Below are 18,282 nucleotides of genomic sequence, written 5' to 3'. Positions count from 1 at the left end.
AGAGTCAGGTTCTAACACCTCACAAGAAAGTTCGCGGAATGAATAGGTTTATTTTCTTGGGAGAAATCTAAAATTGGATTGCATTGCTTCTGACCAAAGGTTGAGGTAGGATTTGCGAAACAAAGGACAGCGTCATCTGCAGTGGCATTAAGAGGCTCAAGTGGATTTGTGAATGCTTAAAAATATGCTGAGCATGACTGTTAGTCTACCTATAATGTTTAAAAATAGCATTCTCCTTTATTTTTGGAGCAGCAAGTGCATAAGAGAGATAAAAAAAATTGTGTACCTGCCTATCTGTATGGGAATGTAAGTAACTGGATTTGTTTTTTTCTAAATTGCACCTTCATTTTAAAGGATTTGTTTGTAGCATATCCCAGGGCACAGTGCTTCGATTCTTACTCTATACAGCATGTCCTGGGAACAGGGCGGGACTCCCCTCTGTTTGCCCAGAAGAGAAGACTCTGCCCCGTGCCAGCAGTGTGCAGAGAACTGAACAAACTTGTGTTGACTGTCTCAAGGGATGGGACCTCAAGACTCCAGCAAAAGGGGGCTCTCTTTGAAGCTCTAGGGTGGAGCAAGGCTTGGGTCCTGGATGTGTGTGACCAGGGTGGTAGACTAAGGGGATGAGACATCAGCCTTGGAAACTGAGGGTTTAGGTTCTGCTTATGTTGTCCTGCTCTGGCGAGTAAAATGTTGCAGGCCTGAAGCTTGGTGGAGGTGCTCCGGGTGTCTGTCTGGTTTTTCCCTGATGGGAAGCTATGAAATCTTTCCCCTATCACTAGCATCCTTGGTGCTGCCCAATGGGACAGGGGCAAGACTTTGTCCCTAGGTGTACAGCACAGGGAGATGGTGGTGCTGGGTTCTGGGAGAAAGCCAAATAGCCCACTGTGCTTTCCCAAACTGCAGGTGACACTGTTTGCCTACTCGGACCTGCTGCTTTTCACCAAGGAGGACGAGCCTGGTCGCTGCAACGTGTTGAGAAACCCGCTGTACCTGCAGAGTGTGAAGCTGCAGGAAGGTGAGGTGCCACAGGGCTCCAGGCCCGTCCCTCTTTCCCCTACATACCAGTCTCCCCTGCCTTTTTATGCCTGCATGGTGAGGGGAAGGGGTGGCCATGTGCCTAGGTGGGTCCAGTTCTCTAGCAGTTGCCCCTGGGCCCAGAGGTTGACAGTACGTGTGGGAAACACAGAGAAGGGGGTGGAATACTGGGAATCCTACCCAGGGCTTCATATATATGCTCTAGGGCCAAGCTGTTTGCCTGGCTGCTAGAACTACTACAGTTCCAGACTGGGCATCCCAATGCTCTGTGGCATTCCAATGTTCTGTGACCTCTCTAGATGCCCCAAATTTTCTTGCAAAGCCTTCTGCTCTCCTGCCCCATTTCAGGAAGGGTGTGGGATGGGGTGAGATGGGGCAAAGGTCTGTGTGGAAGGCCTGACCCACCCCTTGCTGCTCTGGGCATTCTGTTCCACTGCTCTGAGACCATCTGCTCTTTGGGGTCTAAGGGAGACAAATAGAAATAAATGGCAGCTGTGGTGCAGACTCCCTTAGACCCGTTTGGTGGACCTCCTGGGTGTGAGGTACCCCTCCCTTAACCCTCCTTGCAACCCTCAAACCAGTGCCCAGGACAAGGCTGCTCAGAGGGCTCTGGGGCTGGACTGACATGCTGAACACATAGGGGTATGCAGTGCATCTCTGCCCTACCCCCCAAAAAAAAATTTCCACCAAATGGTGGAGCTGGGGCCAGGAACCTGACTGGGGAGACTGCTGGCAGGGTTTGGTTTGGCGCCTGCGGTCAGTCTATGGCCTCCCCTGTAAGGGGCCCGGTTTCCTCTCCCAGATGAATGAAAACAACAACAGACCTGTTTGAGCAAAGGCGAGCAGCCGGGAGGAAAACAGGCCTCAGCCCAAGAATTCTGTTTTGACGCTTTTTGCTTCAGGAAACTTCCTGCCTATGGGCAAGCCTGCGTTGTGTGCTGGGTGCTCCCCTCGACTCCCCCATTCTTCCTCTTGAAAACCCCAGGCAGTGTTGGAACCTCCACTCCAACCACCCCGCAAGAAGTCACTTACAACTTCTCAGCTTCGTTTCTGTTTCTCTCCTGCCTGTGCCACCCAGGGGAGCATGTCCCCTAGTGCCAGGCAGGACACTGGTGACACATGTTTCTTTGAGGAGCTCCCAGGGACCCCCAACCTCATGGGAGGGGGCAGGTGAGAATTCCTGGGGCCTTTGCCCTCCTCCATTCCGCTTCACCTCTTCCGGCTTCCTCTGCATGCCTGCACCACCACGCACACTCCTTCATAGGCACACACACACGTGGCACATACATTCACACATAGCATTCACACACATGTACACACACATCTACACACAGTCACAAGTATGTACACTCACATTGGGCTGCCCTTCTCTCCCACCCCCAGCTCAGTGCATCCAGGACCCAGGCAGTGTTAAAAAGTCCTGAGGGAGCTGGAGTAATAGCACAGTGGTAGGGCATTTGCCTTGCATGCAGCCTTCTGGAGACAAAGCCAGGTTCGATCCCTGGCATCCCAGGAGTGGTTTCTGAGTGCAGAGCCAGGAGTACCCCCTGAGTGTCATAGGATGTGGCCAAAAAACAAAAACTTAAACTTCCTCACACCAGCCATTGCTTTAGTGGATAGGGTGTGTGCCTAGCACACGGCCAACCCGAGTTCAATCCCCAACATCCTATATGGTCCCTGAGCCTGCCAAAAGTAATTTCTGAGTACAGAGCCAAGAGTAACTCCTGAGCGCTGCTGGGTGTGGCCCCAAAACAAACAAAAAGAAGTCCTGGGGTCACTGTGGCCTCTGTGCTGCATGATTATAAAACCCTTTCTCTGTCTGTCACTCTTGTCACTTGGGCTGCAAGCCCAGATTGCTACTTTGCTTGGCTGCCTGCCTGCTAAGAGGAAGGAGAGAAAAGGGGGAAATCAGGGGGCATGAGGTTGAGGGAGTACGGGCACCCGGAGGCCAGGGTAGCAGCTGGGAGGTTAGGGGCCTGGGCTTGGTTGGGTCCTGGTGAGAAGAGGGTTTGAATGCCCCTTCTCTGCTGAGCTGATGAAGAAAAAGGGAGGAGTGGCCACCTGTGTTCCCTCCAGTCTCTATAGTCCCTTCCTGTAGAGCTGGACAGGGACCTGACTTGTAGCCTCTACCCTCCAAGGGAAAGAAGCCTGGGTATTGGCTGTTTTGGCCCCTAGTGGAGCCCCATGCTTGGCCTGAGGTTGGAGGCAAGAATGATCTCTATTCTCTCATCCTGTATGGCCTGTGTGATGGCCTGGGGCTAGGAGGTGAGGAGAGGGTCTTTTAGAGCCAGTGGCCTGTGATCAATCCTGGTCCCTGGATGTGAGACCCAGTCTTCCCATCCAAGATGATTGACCCGCTGGTGGAGAGTGAGGGTGGGCCTGTCCAGGGGAGAGGTGTGTGTGTCCATATGTCAGGGGGCAGAGCTTGGTGCCAATCTCCTCCAGTGGTGCCGGTCAGCACTCACACTTCATCTGTGTCCTAGTGTCCCCATATCTTAGCATAGGTTTCTCCCTGTCCCCTTCCACAACCCTCTCATTCCCTTAAAGCAGGAACATCTTCTATGGGCAGAGTTGAGCCTCGGGACCTCTGTTCTGAGTCCTAGCATGCTAGGCTGCCTGGGTGAGTGGAGATAGCACAGACAGACTGAGGGAATCTCTGGCGAGCTGCTTCTGGGAGCCAGTCTGGCCTCTGTGCACTGAGTTGCCTCAGATCCACTGTCCTTGACTTTCGACTTCTTGTCTCTTTGGAATCAACCTAGATGGGAGAGTTCAGTTTGGGAGCAAACTCTGGGAACAAACCCACGGGAGGCAAATGGGTTCCCGTGAAGTAACCAAAGGCTTCTCATGTGACTGGTTTTAAGGGCTTGGTTCTACCTGTGAGAAGAACCCAATGAATTGTAGGTGAATGAATGAATGAGTGAATGACCAAAATAGGGCCAGAGCATTGCCTTATTTGGGATCTGGGGATGAACACTTCTATAGGGTTTCTGATTGGGGTCCACCTAGGCCCTATATTCCCAGGCATGAACGGGACTCAATGGCAGAGTAATGGGAACAGGCAGAGAACTGGAGTGAACCATTCAACATCTTGGCCTACCCACCAGGCCCCATTGTGGCCCCTTCCTGTCCACGCCTGTTCATGGCCTCCACAGTTCTTTGGGTGTCCCTTCTTGTGTCTCCCTGGTCTCTCAGGGACAGCCTAGAAATGACTTGGTTGAAATGAAATGGTTGTGGCACTCTCACTCCATCCACTGTGTGTTGGTCTTCCTCCAGCCCAGGCTCAAAGCTTGTCACAGGGCGGGTGGTCTGGAGTGGGTAGAGAGAGAAATGGGGACCCAGGGAAGGCAGCACTCAGGTTTGTGGGGGTCCATGTCTCAGCTCACCACCAGCCTTGAGTGAGCCTGAATTCTTTTCTGGGGTCTCAGGATCTGCATCTGTTCTCTCAGAACCCCTCCTAGACTGTAGAGTGGGCGAAGCTTGGGATCTCCCCAGGCTCTGGCGACATCTCACACCTGGGATGGAAAATTCTTTGGGCCCCACCCAGCTGGCGGTGGAGCCCCTGAGTGGGGATCCCCCTGCTCAGCCCACACTTTCCTGTCAGGCGGGGCCAGAGCATGGGGCAGGAACCAGTGACTCTGGTTCAACATTAAAAACTAGAGCAGGCGTCAGACCCGAATGTGTGAGTCTCACTGGCCCTTCCCCTACTGCTCTGCAAAGCCCCAAGCCCAGCCTTCTGGAAGGGTTTCTGGGTGGAGATGGGGAATGGAAGCTGTGGGGCCTTCCTGCATCTACCATTCCTGCCCGGCCCCCTTGGCTCTCAAGGCTGACTGTCCATATGGGCAGCTTGGAGCCCTACTGAGCTCTACCCCATATTACTCCATCTGTCCTTCCTCCCAGGACAGCTGCACCAGATGGGAAGGTTTGGGGGGTTTGGGGTGAGTGACAGGAGGGCAGTGGGGGGGGATGGGGTGGCTTTATAGCCCAGGAAGCTGGCAAGAAGTTTCCTCAGGCACCCTCTCTAGCTGGAGTGAGACTCCCTTCTAGAGAACTTCCTCTTGTCTCCCTGCCACCACATAGTCCCACACCGCTGCTGCTTGTCTCTCACTCCAGCTGTGTTTCTCCACCTCAGCAGTCGAGGAATATCCCAGCCTGGAACCCTCCGTGTCTTCACCCTCAGCACAGCCAGGGCCTGAGGAAAGCTTTTCAATGAGAAGTTCTTTCAACGCAATGGATGCTTGACCAGCCGCCCACCCACCCCACTCTGTGTCTCCCATCTCTAGAGGGGAAGTTGAGGATTTATTATAAGTCCACATTTATTTGTGGGAGACTTGTTTGGGAGTCACACCTGACTCTGCTCAGAGTTTATTTGTGGTGGTGCTCAGGCAGTGTTCCGAGGATCCTATGGGCTGTGGAAGATCAAACCAGGCTTGGCCTCTTTTAAGACAAAGCGCCTTAACCTCTGTATTATCTCAGCAGCCCCGTATGGGGTATTTTTATCTGGCTCTGGCTGGCAGCCCCAATCCCAGAGGTATTTTTGCCCAGAGATATATCCAGAACTTACTCTTAGGCTCACCCCAGGCTCCCCTTCCTCCTACTCTTCTTCTTCTTCTTCCTCTTCCTCTTCTTCCTCCTTCACTCTTCTTCCTCTTCTCCTTCTCCTTCTCCTTCTTCTTCTTCTTCTTCTTCTTCTTCTTCTTCTTCTTCTTCTTCTTCTTCTCCTTCTTCTTCTTCTTCTCCTTCTCCTCCTCCTCCTCCTCCTCCTCCTCCTCTTCTTCTTCTTCTACTTCTTCTTCTTCTTCTTCTTCTTCTTCTTCTTCTTCTTCTTCTTCTTCTTCTTCTCCTTTTCCTTCTCCTTCTCCTTCTCATTCTCTTCCTCCTCCTCCTCCTCCTCCTTCTTCCTTCTTTCTTTCTTTCTTTCTTTCTTTTTTCTTTCTTTCTTTCTTTCTTTCTTTTCTTTCTTTCTTTTCTTTCTTCTTTCTTTCTTTCTTTCTTTCTTCTCTTCTTTCTTTCTTATTCTTTCTTTCTTTCTTTCTTTTTCTTTTCTTCTTTCTTTTCTTTCTTTCTTTCTTTCTTTCTTTCTTTCTTTCTTCTTTCTTTCTTTCTTTCTTTCTTTCTTCTTTCTTCTTCTTTCTCCTTCTTTCACACCCAACAATGTTTAGAGATTGCTCCTGACACTGCACTGAGGAATAAGTCCTCACAGTGTTTGTGGGGCCATATGGGATATTGGGAAGGAAACTTCAGTTAGCTATGTGCAAGCCAAATGCTCTACCTACTGTACTATCACGCCTGCCCCTCTCTCTTTCTTACCCATTATTTTGGCCAACTTGACTTTGCTACTTGTTCTGGTCTCTCTGGCACCTTCTCTAGGGTAGTAGTGTGTTGGGGGATTACCCAGGGTGCAGTAGGGGATCACGTGACAGATGTGGGGCTGGAAGTTAGGAAGTGCCATAGGCTTTAGAGCTTGGCTTGGGGGACAGAATACTACTGTTTCCCCTTTCTCCCTGGTTCAAACTGCTCAGTGCCCCTAAGGTCTCTGCTTTCTCCCACTGGAACCCTCTGGAATGGGAATCCCTGGCCCAGTGTTTGGCTCTAGGTTCTGCTGACCCTGCAGTTCCAAAACTCATATTTGATGGTTACTCCCAATGGTAATCAGGATTTAACCCTATCTATGTGCTCAGGAATCATTCCCGTTAGGGATATTGAACTTGAGTCATCTGAGTACAAGTCAAGTGCTCAACCCACTGTGTACCAGCTCTTTGGCCCCCATAGTGCCTGAAACTTTTACTTAGAACATGGGATATGGCTCTTTCTCTCATGAGAGTCTTAGCCTGGATACGATGATTTGCTTAAAATACATTGAAGTCAGACACAGCCTGACCTGTGCCTAGATTCTGCAGGGAGAACAGGGCAGGAGAAGATGCTGCCAAAGTCTGATGAGCAGCCTACAGGGAGTCCGGGGTGGGGGGTGGATTTTAGGGGAGAATGTCAGGCTGTTTCTGACTTTCTTTCTCCCTGGTTCTACCCAAGGCCTCTGGTCTGTCTTCAGACCTTTACCCACAACACTCTCACCTCTCTGGGGGCCTCTTCTCTCCTTCCCCAGAAGGAGCTTCTGATTCCCAGGGTTACCTCTTTCTCCTTGTATGTGCACAGCCCATCCTCAATGTCTAAGATAGCAGTGGTTGAGTTTTGGCTTTCAGAACAGGGCTGAGTGGACATTACAGACACGTAGCCAGGATGGTCCTGGGCTAGGCCACTGTCCCTGGATTTGCTTCCTATCACACATATCACCCTGTGAGACAGATCCCACCACCCTGCTCCCGACAGGAACAAACTGGCTTCCTGTTGAATTTCAGGCAGGCAGGGGCCATGTTGGAAAAAAAAAAAAAAAAACTGATGTTCTGGGTGTCATCTCAAGGTCCCTGCAGCAAGTATGGCAGGGAGTGTGGAAAGGGGAGTCCCCTGGGCAAGCTGGCTATGCCCTCCACTTGGCACAGTCACCGAGAGGCCTTGAGGTTGCTCCTGCCCCCCCCCCCACACTTCCCTCCCTCCAGTGGTGAGACCGCAGTACTCCCCAGGGCTGGCTTCTTCTGTTGGCAATGACTCAACCTGGTTAGTTATTAGCGGTCCTGCCCCCGAGAGTCCTCCTGCCCTGCTGCCTACTCTTGTTTCCTCTTTTTTCCAGGAAGTTCCAAGCCCTCTGGGCAGCACAGTGCGCTGGACTGGGTGGGGGGTTGTTGGGAACTCGGGGGCTCACTTTCATGCCAGCTTCAACCTCTGTTCCCAACAGGCTCTTCTGAGGACCTGAAGTTCTGCGTGCTGTACCTGGCAGAGGTGAGTTCTGAGCCATGTGTGCAAAAGATCTGAGGCAGACATGGGCTCTTGGGCCACACTCTGATGCACACCACCTTACTCTGGTTTGGTGGCAGGACAATTCTGCTTCTCTCTCTTTCAGAAGAGAGGGGGCCTCCCACATACCCTGAGGGCCAGAAGGCTGCAGGAGTGGGGGGTTGGGAAATGCCTGATTCCACTTCATTCACGTGACCCACTTCATTGCTTCATTCTGTAGCTCCTTCTCTAGAGAATTCCCAGGTTCTGTTGGCTTGTTTTGTGTTGGGGCCACACCCAGCAGTGCTCAGGGCTGACTCCTGGCTCTGCTCAGGGACCTTTCCTGGCAGGGATTGGGGAACCATATCGATTGTGCACCTGCTATTTTTATGGGCTTCCCTTTCCCTGCCTTCCTACTGTTGCAATGAGAGTATTCAACACACATTCTCAGCCATGGTACTTATGGCAGTCTGCCTTCTTTGAGTGGCATATTCTTGTTGTTGAGCTCACAAGGGTCATTGAGAGCATATCTCTCTCTCTCTCTCTCTCTCTCTCTCTCTCTCTCTCTCTCAGGATTGCACTCCTGGCTATAGTATTTGCACCTCTTCTAGTGGTCATCCTCACTATTGGGGGGGGATCACATACGGGGGGGGGGGGCTTCCACACACCTGTCTGTAGCTAGAAATTCCTTGTGGGGTTCTCAGAGAGCAAAGCTGCCAGGTACAAACAGTGGAACTGTTGGGACTTGCTTTGGGCTCATAGAAGCAACTTTGGGGATCAAACTTGCAACCTCACACTTGCAAAACAAGCTTTTGGGATACTGAGCCATCTCCCTGCTCCCTGCCTTGATTTTTGTGCCCACCTCTTGGTCCATCATTTTCTAAGAAACCCCAGTCATGAGCCTCCTACATCACTGTTTCAGAAAACCCCAATGCTAACATTCTCTGGACCGCCCCAGTTAAGTATGCTAAGTAAGGGAAGTATTGAGTGTCTGGGGTGGAAGCAGGAGGGTCCCAACTCAGAGGGATCTGAGCAGCCCTGTTGTTCCAGTCTGAACAGAAGCTAGGATGGGCAGCAGTTTGCGAGGCAATTAAGCAAACCACTTATTGTCAATACAATTGGATAGATAAAATACCATTAAATCAATGGTTTTATCCAAGCAGGGGGTCCTTGGGGATGAAAAGTGGAGTGCCGTGGAGTCATGTCACTTCTGTTCAGTGTGTGTTCTGCTCCCAGCCTGGGGTCTCTGCTAAGATGGGTGGGGATGCCCTCTGCTCCAAGCCAGCATTCATTACACCCACTCCTGCCTTCTGCTGCTGTTAAGTCACTCTTGCCTCCAAGTCCTAGGGAACTTGTCTTAGAGGATAGTGGGTGTTCTTTGCAATTGAAAACAATCCTTCCAGGGCCAGAAAGATAGCACAGTGGTAGGGTGTTTGCCTTGCATGCAGCCGATCCAGGACAGATGGTGATTCGATTTCCGGCATCCCATATAGTCCCCCGAGCCTGCCAGGAGCGATTTCTGAGTGCAGAGCTAGGAGTAACTTCTGAACTCCGCTGCCGGGTGTGACTTACAACCAAAAATAAATAAATAAATAAATAAATAAATAAATAAATAAATAAATAAATAAAAACAATCCCTTTGTTCCTGATGAAGAGAAGAGGGGCAGATATCCCCCTGGTACCCTGGAGTGGACAGAACTCCCCCCCCCCCCAAGGGAGAAGACAGAGCTAGCAAGATGGGAGCTTCCAGGGACAACAGCAGGTTCTACAGGGCAGACATGTGGGCAGAGCTGAGCTGAGAATTTAATTATGCAAAATAACACAGAAGGCTGTGGGTGTCATGTCCTTCCCATATCAACACATCCTCCGCTGGGCCCTTTGGGGCTTTCATGGCGCCCAGTGAGGAATCCCTTGGGAGAAGCAGGGAAACAGGTAGAGAAGATCTAGAGCGTGCAGCCCTTTCTCTATTGGGAGTTTCCTTGACCAGGTCTGAAATCTGGCTCCAGATCCTTGAAGGCCAGGCCAGCTGCCTACCAAGCCAAGTTTGTCTTTCCCAATGCCAAGAGGTTCTGCTGGCTGGCTTCAGGGAGCGGTGAGATGTTTAGCCTGTAAGGAGTGATGAAGGAATATTGATCTGAGTGGGCAATGGTGGGGAGTCTGCGGCTTTTCTTTCAGTAAGTGCCAGGCAATGGGGCTCGTGGGGCAGTGAGGCCTGTGGCCAGACAGTATTTTTCTCTTGCAGTTTGCTCCTTTTTATTTTAGTTGGTTTTTGTTGGGGCATACACACGACCATACACCCAGCTCTGTGCTTGGGGGAAGGCCTCTTCTTACAATATTGAGGGGGACCATGTGACTTTGAGGCTTAAACCCAGATCTCCTGCATGTGATACCTGCTGGTTGTTCAGCCCATTGAGCAACTTTGGCTCTGTGATAAGAGGAACTGGAGGTGTGCTGCTCTTCGGCCTCAGGCATGCCTAACTCAGAGGCTGGGGGGACCCGGGAGAACCCCAAGCCCACACTTCTGCGGGGACCACAACCAGCAGCACCCAGAGAAAAAAGCAAGGCCAGAGAGGAGAGTCAGAGTGGGCATTTCTTAGACAGAGAAAACCTCACCATGGGGCTGGAGTGATAGCTCAGCAGTAGGGTACTTGCCTTGTGCATGACTGATCCAGGACAGAACTTGGTTCGATCCCTGACATCCCATAATGGTCCCCTAAGCCAGGAGAGATTTCTGAGTATAGAGCCAGGAGTAACCCCTGAGTGTCACCAGGCATGGCCCAGAAAAATTTAAAATAAAACAAAACTCACCAACGTAGGGCCAATCTTCAATGCACCCTGACAATGGATCCTGGTGACCATGTCCTAATCCCCTCTAAGCCCTCTGAGGTTCCTATTCTTCTAGTCTGGTGCATAGTCACTAGAGAGAATGTAACCCTCTGCTGGCTTCAGAGCCATCATCCCATTCCCAGAAGGGACTTCTGAGGGGGAAGCTAAGGAGACTGTGCAGTAAGGTAGGCCACAAGGAAAAGACCAGGGAAAAATTGCTCCCCACAGGATCAGTGAGGCAGAGATACAGAACAGGGGTGAAGGTGCAGGCAGCAGAGTCCCTGGAACTCCTCCAGATGCTTAGCTTAATCCAAAGGGCAGTTGTGTTTTGGAACTGATGGTATCCAGGGGTAGTGAAAAGGGGGAGTGGGTGGGCAAAGAGGAAGGTGGATCCCTAGTTCTAGACTCTGATGCCAGCTCCACTAATCGAAGAACTGAGGCTTTGGGGAATTTTGAGTGTGTGGGAAGGAAGTCCTGGACTCAATCTGAGCTGGCCTCCACCTGCCTGATGGCTCTCCGAGGGACTATGGTGGCTGGGCTGAGGCCCCACTACTCTCTCTCTCTCTCTCTCTCTCTCTCTCTCTCTCCTCCCTCCCTCTCTCTCTCTCTCTCTCTCCTCCCTCTCTCTCCCTCTCTCTCTCTCTCTCCCTCTCTCCTCTCTCCCTCCCCCCTCCCTCTCTCCTCTCTCTCTCTCTCTCTCTCTCTCTCTCTCTCTCTCTCTCTCTCTCTCTCTGTGTGGTGTGTGTGTGACTTCTCTCTCTGTGTCTTCTCTGACTCTATCTCTGTGTGTTTTCTTTCTGTGTCTTCTCTGTCTGTCTGTCTCTTTCTGGGCACTGCAGGGGTGTTGCCATGAGGAAATAAGATTCAGTGAGATCCCAGAGAGCCTCGCCCGAGGCACTTAGCGAAGAGCCAACTCTGGGCTGGTGCTCTGCGTGGGCAGCTGTGAGGGTAGCTGGCCTCACAGCCAGGGGGAGAGAGAACCTTTCAGACTCATTTACTTTCCATTAGACACCGCACCAGCGCAGGATCGATCCCATCAAGAGAAAGCTAAGAGGGATCACTGGCATTTATGGCCATGGGTGTTACAGTTACAGGGATGTGGCCGGATCACAGACTCCCTGGGGAACCTCCCCGCTTGAACTCTCTCAGCACCTGGGCCCTCCTGGGCCGCCCCCCAGCCCAACATTTTTCTCTTTCTGAGCCTGAGTTTTCTCATCTGGAGGGACAGCAGTGTGTCTCCCAGGGCACAACCAGAGATCTGAGCCAAGATGAGAACTTTTGACAAATCCCAACAGAAGGGTTTTCTCATTTTTCCAAAGAAAACAATCATTTAAGTTCAAGTCACAATGCATGGAACCCTTTGCAAGGCCCAGAGGAGATCAGTTTTCTTCTGGTGTGACCCAGGAGGTCCATATTTCATGGCTCTGAGCCATTGTATATGGAGAAGCGTGTGCTGGGCCTAGTGTCCTGCTGTGGGGTGAGGAGTTAAGGGTTTACCTGAGCACATCAGGTATTACTCTGGGGTAAGCTTGCATATTTGGCTTTGGAGTCTGGCCTGGCGGGCACAGTCCTGGGGTTCTAACACTGAAGTTGTTGCACTGACTCTCAAGTGGATTAGGAGATAGTTCATAGGCTAAAAGTCTAAGCCAGGTAGGGGGAGGGTGTGGGGTTGGGTGAAAGGTGGGTGTTGGGGAGGAGACAATGATTCAGACAGATGGAGGCAGTTGGCGGTTCCTCTGCCCAGAAGAATTCTGGCTCTGAACTCTCTTTCTCTCTCTTCCTCTCTCCCCTCTCCTTTTTCTTCTCTCTCTTCTCTGTTTCACCCCTCCTCTCTCTTTTTTCTCTCCTCTCTGTCTCTGTCCCTGTGTCTTTCTGTCTCTGTTTGTCTCTCTGTCTCTCTCTATACGCCCCCTTTCTGGCCCAGCCTACAAAACTCATCTTGAGAGTCTGAGCAGTAAAGACCTTCCCAGATGTTTGCACATCCTAGAAAGCACTTCCTGTGCATGATCTAGAACCCGGACTAGTTCCTGGGGCCCTTGGGGTCCTTCTGTATTGGACAACACAGGAGCAGAACCCCAGCACCATACTCTACTGTTGGGAGCCAGTGATGCCATGGCCATCCAGATGAAGACATGAGACTTCCCAGAGCCTATGGCCCAGGGGTGAGCTGTGGCAAGGCAGCAATATTCATGGCTGTCAGTAGGACAGAGACCATCGTAGCTGCTCATGGTGACATTCCTGGTTTGGGAAGCAGTTAGTGCTCGAGAGCGCTGAGGACCGAGCAGGGCACTGTGGGTGGGGAGTCTCAGGATCAAGGTACAGGTAACCCACTTGCTACCTGTTATCTGGGGAACTTCCTATGGTTTGTCTAAGGGGGTTCAAGGGCACATTTGAGCAGAACTGTACAGAAATCTGCCCAGAACTCTGTTGTTTCTGAGATCCACAGACCCCAGGTATCAGACTCTAGTTTTGTCTCTTGAATGAGTTTTATGGAAGTGGAGCTCCCAGCAGAGTTCAGGAGGTCTGGTGTGGATGGGGGACACTCGTGGTCCTATTGGCTGCATGACTCATTGTAATGTGGCTGGGACCCAACCATGCTGAGACCAGCAGGGTCATACCTAGTGGTGCTTGGCACAAGATTGGGGGGGGGTGTCACCTCTGTTGTGCCAGGGATCAAACTCAGGGCTGTTGCAGAACAACCCTTGATGGGGTTGACTGATGGAGGGATGGAGGATGAGGTCTTTCTCCTCCAGCTCGGACCACACATCTGCTACCCTGTCACCGGTGGTTCTGAGGTGAATGCGGTGGGTATAAAGCTAGCAGGCAGTCAGGCTTCTGAAGGTAACAGCTTTATTCCATGCATAAAGCTGAAGCCAAAAGCCTCAGAATAAGCCCCTGGAAAAAAGCCCCAGCCTTCAACAGACCCTTGCTTTTATATATCATAAGAAGGTACCACCCTAGGGTAGGGCACAATCACCGATCAGGGTAGGATCAGTAACATAATAATCCCATGGAAATGTTTAGATATACAACAAGGGCCTTGCCAAGTGTGTCCACCAGTCCCTGAGTTGTTCCTAAGTTCCTCTTCTTTCTAGGGGCTCTGAGGCTTTGCAGGTCTTCAAGCGCCATCCTCAAGAAAGTCAATACCTGGGCCTGGGGGCAAGGCCTCCCTGGATCTAGGGGTGAGGTTTCTGCAGGCATTTCTCCTCTTTCACCTTCAGTCTCCCCTCTGTGGCTCACATAATAAATATAAACCCTAGGGACACCCTTGGCTATTCAGAGCCTTGACTTTTGTTTTCCATTATAAAATAATTATAGTCTTGCCTTCTGAACCACTTCGTGGAAGGGGTGTAAACACCCAGATTCAAGAGACCTCATGGGCCTGGATGGAGAATTGCTTTTGGAAGTAAATCATCACATAAAAAGGCTATTATGCAAGTTGAAGGAATCTCCCCCACTTCAGAACAGGAAGCATAGAGGCAGTTGAGGGATCCGGGAGAAGGGGGTGTTTGTGGCAGGGTGAGAGAGGGAGCCTTGAGGGAATGACTTGAGTCACACCCACACCCTGTGCTCTCGCAGGGGTGGTGACAGGGAGCCACGTGGTCTCCCTGGCAGTGTCCCCTTCTCCATAGTGGCTGGGGTGCTGGGAAGTGGACAAGTCTGTAGGTAAGGTAAGTGGGAGCTGCAGGATATTCCCCCACTCCACCCCATGGGCCCAGATGTGGACTTCTTCCCTCTCCCTCTGATGTTTGTGCTGATACTTTCCTGAAGAGGCCACCAGAAGAGGAGTGGCCAGTACCCCAGGAATGCCACAGGGGAGGAGGCTGTGCCCAGAAGGGTGATACCCAGAGAGCTGGGTTGGCCTACAAGGTGGAAAATATCCCCAAACACTCCCTGATGATGCCAGCCCCTGGCTCCTTGCTTAGTACCTGGCCTTAGATTGGTTCTTTCTTGGTTTTGTTGTTGTTGTTTTGATTTTTGGGCCACACCTGGCTATGCTCAGGGTTTATTCCTGGCTATCTGCTCAGAAATAGCTCCTGGCAGGCATGGGGGACCATGTGGGACTCCGGGATTTGAACCAACCACCTTAGGTCCTGGATCGGCTGCTTGCAAGGCAAACACCGCTGTGCTATCTCTCCAGCCTCGTTTGGCTCTTTCTTATACAACTGATTTCTTGGGGGGGGGGGGGACCTCTCATGCTGTGCTCAAGGGTCTTTATTACTCCTAATTACTCCTAGTAATTCTTGGCCCAATGAGCTAGTTGGCCATTGCTTGGGCCCTGAGGTACCAAGGATTACCTGCCCTCAACCCACTGGAGTGCTAGGAGGTTTCTAGGGTAACAAAGAGAACATAAGTCTTCCCTGAGGCAAGAGCCAGATCTTCCTTTCTTTGCCTCTTTCCCTCAGGGCCCAACACAGGCCCAACTCACTTTTAGCTGCAAGCTAACCGGAGAGCAGCAGGCTTCAGGAGAGTCCAGGCTTGTCCTCCCTTGCTCAGTCTCTCAGGACTTCCAGAAGCAGGAGCTTAGCCATTCCCATGTGACCGTGTCTCCTGAGGTCACCAACCAGCTGGGAAGGAACACAAGTAGGATGTAAACCAGACCTGCCCAAGCAAAGACGGAGTTGGCCTGGTGGGATACATGATCTTCCTTTCTCCCTGGCCCCTCCAGTATCTGCTTTTGGCTCCCTGGCTGAGTTCATCTCATCACAGCCTTGTGGGCTATAATCAGATTCCAGCAGAATTAGAAAGAACCTGCAGTCCCAATGGCTGAGTCCGGGAGGTGGAGACTGGCCAGTGTCTCTGCCTGTACATGTGTCTGTTTTAGGGGTCTCCCTGGGTGCCAACAGCACCTGAGCACCTGTGCGAGGGTCAACCTGGATTTGGCCTCCTCTGGGAAGTCCTTGCAGGGAGCCCTAGTTTATCAATGCCACTGCTAGCCATACACCCACACACTGGTTTGGTCACCAATGAGAAAGACATTTCTAAAAGTTTCTATGTTGGGCATAGAAGTTTCTATGTTGGGATGTTGGGCAGCCAAGAGACAAGGCTTGTGAAGATAGTGAAGAAGTTGGGGTACAGGTCTAGCTTGTACCCAATCTGCATTTAATACTTGGCATCATGTGGATCCCGCATACCACTGTTGCAGCCCTGGAGCTGCCCTAAGCTCTACCAAGTCTGATCTTAAAGATCACCAGTGCTTTTGGGGTGACCAGGTACCCAGTACCAGAAATCAAGGAGCATTTTGTTCTTGGGCTCTTATATTTAATCACCTACCTAGTCAGTCAGTCAGTCAAGAATTACCAGAGTGGTCTCTTAAACCTCCCAATGTTCCTTGAGACTCTCCCAATAAGACTGAAATGAAACTGAGAATATCCCCATACTTAATGGGACTGACCAATCATTGATCAGACTGATAAAGGCCCCAGGATTACCTGCCAAAGACTTGCCAGGAGTGCCATGGCTGAGTCCTCAGAACCCCCACTGAACTATGGTTTTGTTATATGATGGGGTACAGAGTTGGAGAGCAGAGTTCTGGCTGCACAGAGGATCTAAGAAGGTTCAAGATATTGGCTCTTTGGGGTCCCCATACTCCCCCACACCTACCCTAACAGCTGCCCTGTATTGTCTATTCTGGAGGCAACCTCCTCTTTTCTGCCTGGTTCTCCCCACCACTCTCCCTTCCCCCTCTCTGTGAATGTGGGGCTCAGCTGGCCATCTGGGCCCCCAGCTGGTTTCCCCACCCCTCCAGCTGCCTCCATACCACCGGGGATTAGCATGCATTTGTAGCTTTTAGTTGGACCCTCCCCTCTGGGGAGCGGCATCAGCAGCCTCACCCTTATGCACACCCTTAAGAGTTCAGTGATGATGGGCTTGGGCCTGGGAGCCCCAATATAGGGCGCAGCGCTGACCAGTCTCTCTCTCCCTTTGCCCTGACGTCAGAAGGCAGAGTGCTTATTCACCCTGGAAGCGCACTCGCGGGAGCAGAAGAAGAGGGTGTGCTGGTGTCTGGCAGAGAACATCGCGAAGCAGCAACAGCTGGCCGTACCCCCAGAAAGCAAGGTAAGAGTCTGGCCATGGTCACAATTCCTGCAACATGGCTCTATCCCAAGCTCAAGGATCCCTGAGTGAGCCACTGAATGTAGCTTGGGACCAACCCAAACTTAGAACTTGGTTACTGAGCTCTTGGCTGGCCGGACATGTCCCTGGATCCTCTGGGTAGGTTTAATGGTACTGGGGGCACCGTGAAAGTCAAGAATTTGGCAGAACCAAACCATACAGGACTCCTCAGTCCTAGTCATTGTCATTGGTTGGCCTGTGGCCATGTGGAAATCAAGTTAAGTCTCCCCAGAACACTCCCCTCCTCTGCCAGGGTCAAGGGGGTGCCTGGGTGCTGCATACTGGACTTTACACTGACCCATGCCAAACCCATCCCATAGGGATGGGACGACTATGCTGGAAGCTGATAGAATTGATGCAGACCTCAACCCCATGGAGCCCAGTAGTCTGGGGCTCAAGATTCCAGCCAGGGCCCCGAGAGAGCACAGAGATCCAGAACCAAAGGTGGTTGGTTCAAATCTCGGTGTCCCACATAGTCCCCCGTGCCTGCCAGGAGCTATTTCTGAGTAGACAGCCAGGAGTAACCCCTGAGCACCGCCGGGTGTGCCCCCCCCCCAAAAAAAAAAAGATTCCAGCCAATGGGAGCATTGGGAGGTGCTCCTAGCTGAGGCTGATCAGGAACTAGCCTCAATTCAGCTGGGCCAATTTTGGGGGGAGATGATGGATCAGGAGCTGAACCACAGCCTTTTCCTTTGACTCCAGGGTGGCAGTACCCAGGCATATGTGTGTCTCCTTTTGCAAGTGTCCAGGCACTCTTCTGCCTAGCATGATGGCCATTTGAGAGTTCGGTGTGGTTGACAGTAACAGGAACTGGCTGGATTCATGGAGAGAGAATGAATGAAAGGGAGTAAGAAGCAAGAAGCGAAAGGCAGCCAGGTCCTTTGCTGAGCTAAGCTTTCTCCCAGGGGAAGTTGGAAGTGGGAGGACAAACAGTTCCAAGGTTGTTCCAAAGGGGGGTTACAAAGCCTGGGGGCAAAGCAGTGCTGGTGGGCAGATTGTCTGAGTCCTTGTCAGCTGTTGGGAGACCATATGCTTGTCAGTGACTGCTCCTATTCATTGGTGCTGTGACTTTCTCATCTGTAGAACAGTTTTTTTCCCCTCAAGGGCTGCCATGAGGTAGACACGGGACAGAACAAATTTGGTTCACATGGGGTTTGGTGAACAGCAGGAGCTCAATCACTGCTGGAGTGTGAGGAAAATGTGTTGCTGCCCCTCTTCCTTTCGGACTTCCATGTTGAGTCCCCTAAAGGCTGGAGGCCACTTGCTATGTGGGTGACAGATGGTTCCACTGTGAGACCTTGCTATCCCTACTCCCCATAGCTAGATTTGTGGTTCTCAGTCTTGTGGAATTAGTGGCATACTGGAATATGAGCCCAGCCCAGGAGACTGTGGGCATGTGTGGGAACAGCTTCTTCATGACTTGGTGAGCCAGTCTCCCATTTGATCCTTGGTGGGGGAACTCTGCAGCTATCAGAC

The 18,282-nt window shown here is 51.6% G+C and overlaps 1 protein-coding gene across 1 annotated transcript in view; it reads left to right on the top strand.

The window, feature by feature from the left end:
• The window catches only part of RGS3 (regulator of G protein signaling 3), a 140,626-nt gene that overhangs the window by 61,493 nt on the left and 60,851 nt on the right, over window positions 1-18,282 (top strand). The window contains exons 15-17 of the mRNA XM_049774164.1: window positions 907-1,018; window positions 7,826-7,869; window positions 16,630-16,749. Coding sequence (XP_049630121.1) covers window positions 907-1,018; window positions 7,826-7,869; window positions 16,630-16,749 — 276 coding nt within the window. The remainder of the gene's footprint in view (window positions 1-906; window positions 1,019-7,825; window positions 7,870-16,629; window positions 16,750-18,282) is intronic.

Source organism: Suncus etruscus, chromosome 5 (genome assembly GCF_024139225.1).
Source record: "Suncus etruscus isolate mSunEtr1 chromosome 5, mSunEtr1.pri.cur, whole genome shotgun sequence".
Lineage (NCBI taxonomy): Eukaryota > Metazoa > Chordata > Mammalia > Eulipotyphla > Soricidae > Suncus > Suncus etruscus.
The sequence above is the reverse complement of the archived record's forward strand: the minus strand, read 5'-3'. Positions and strand labels throughout refer to the sequence as shown.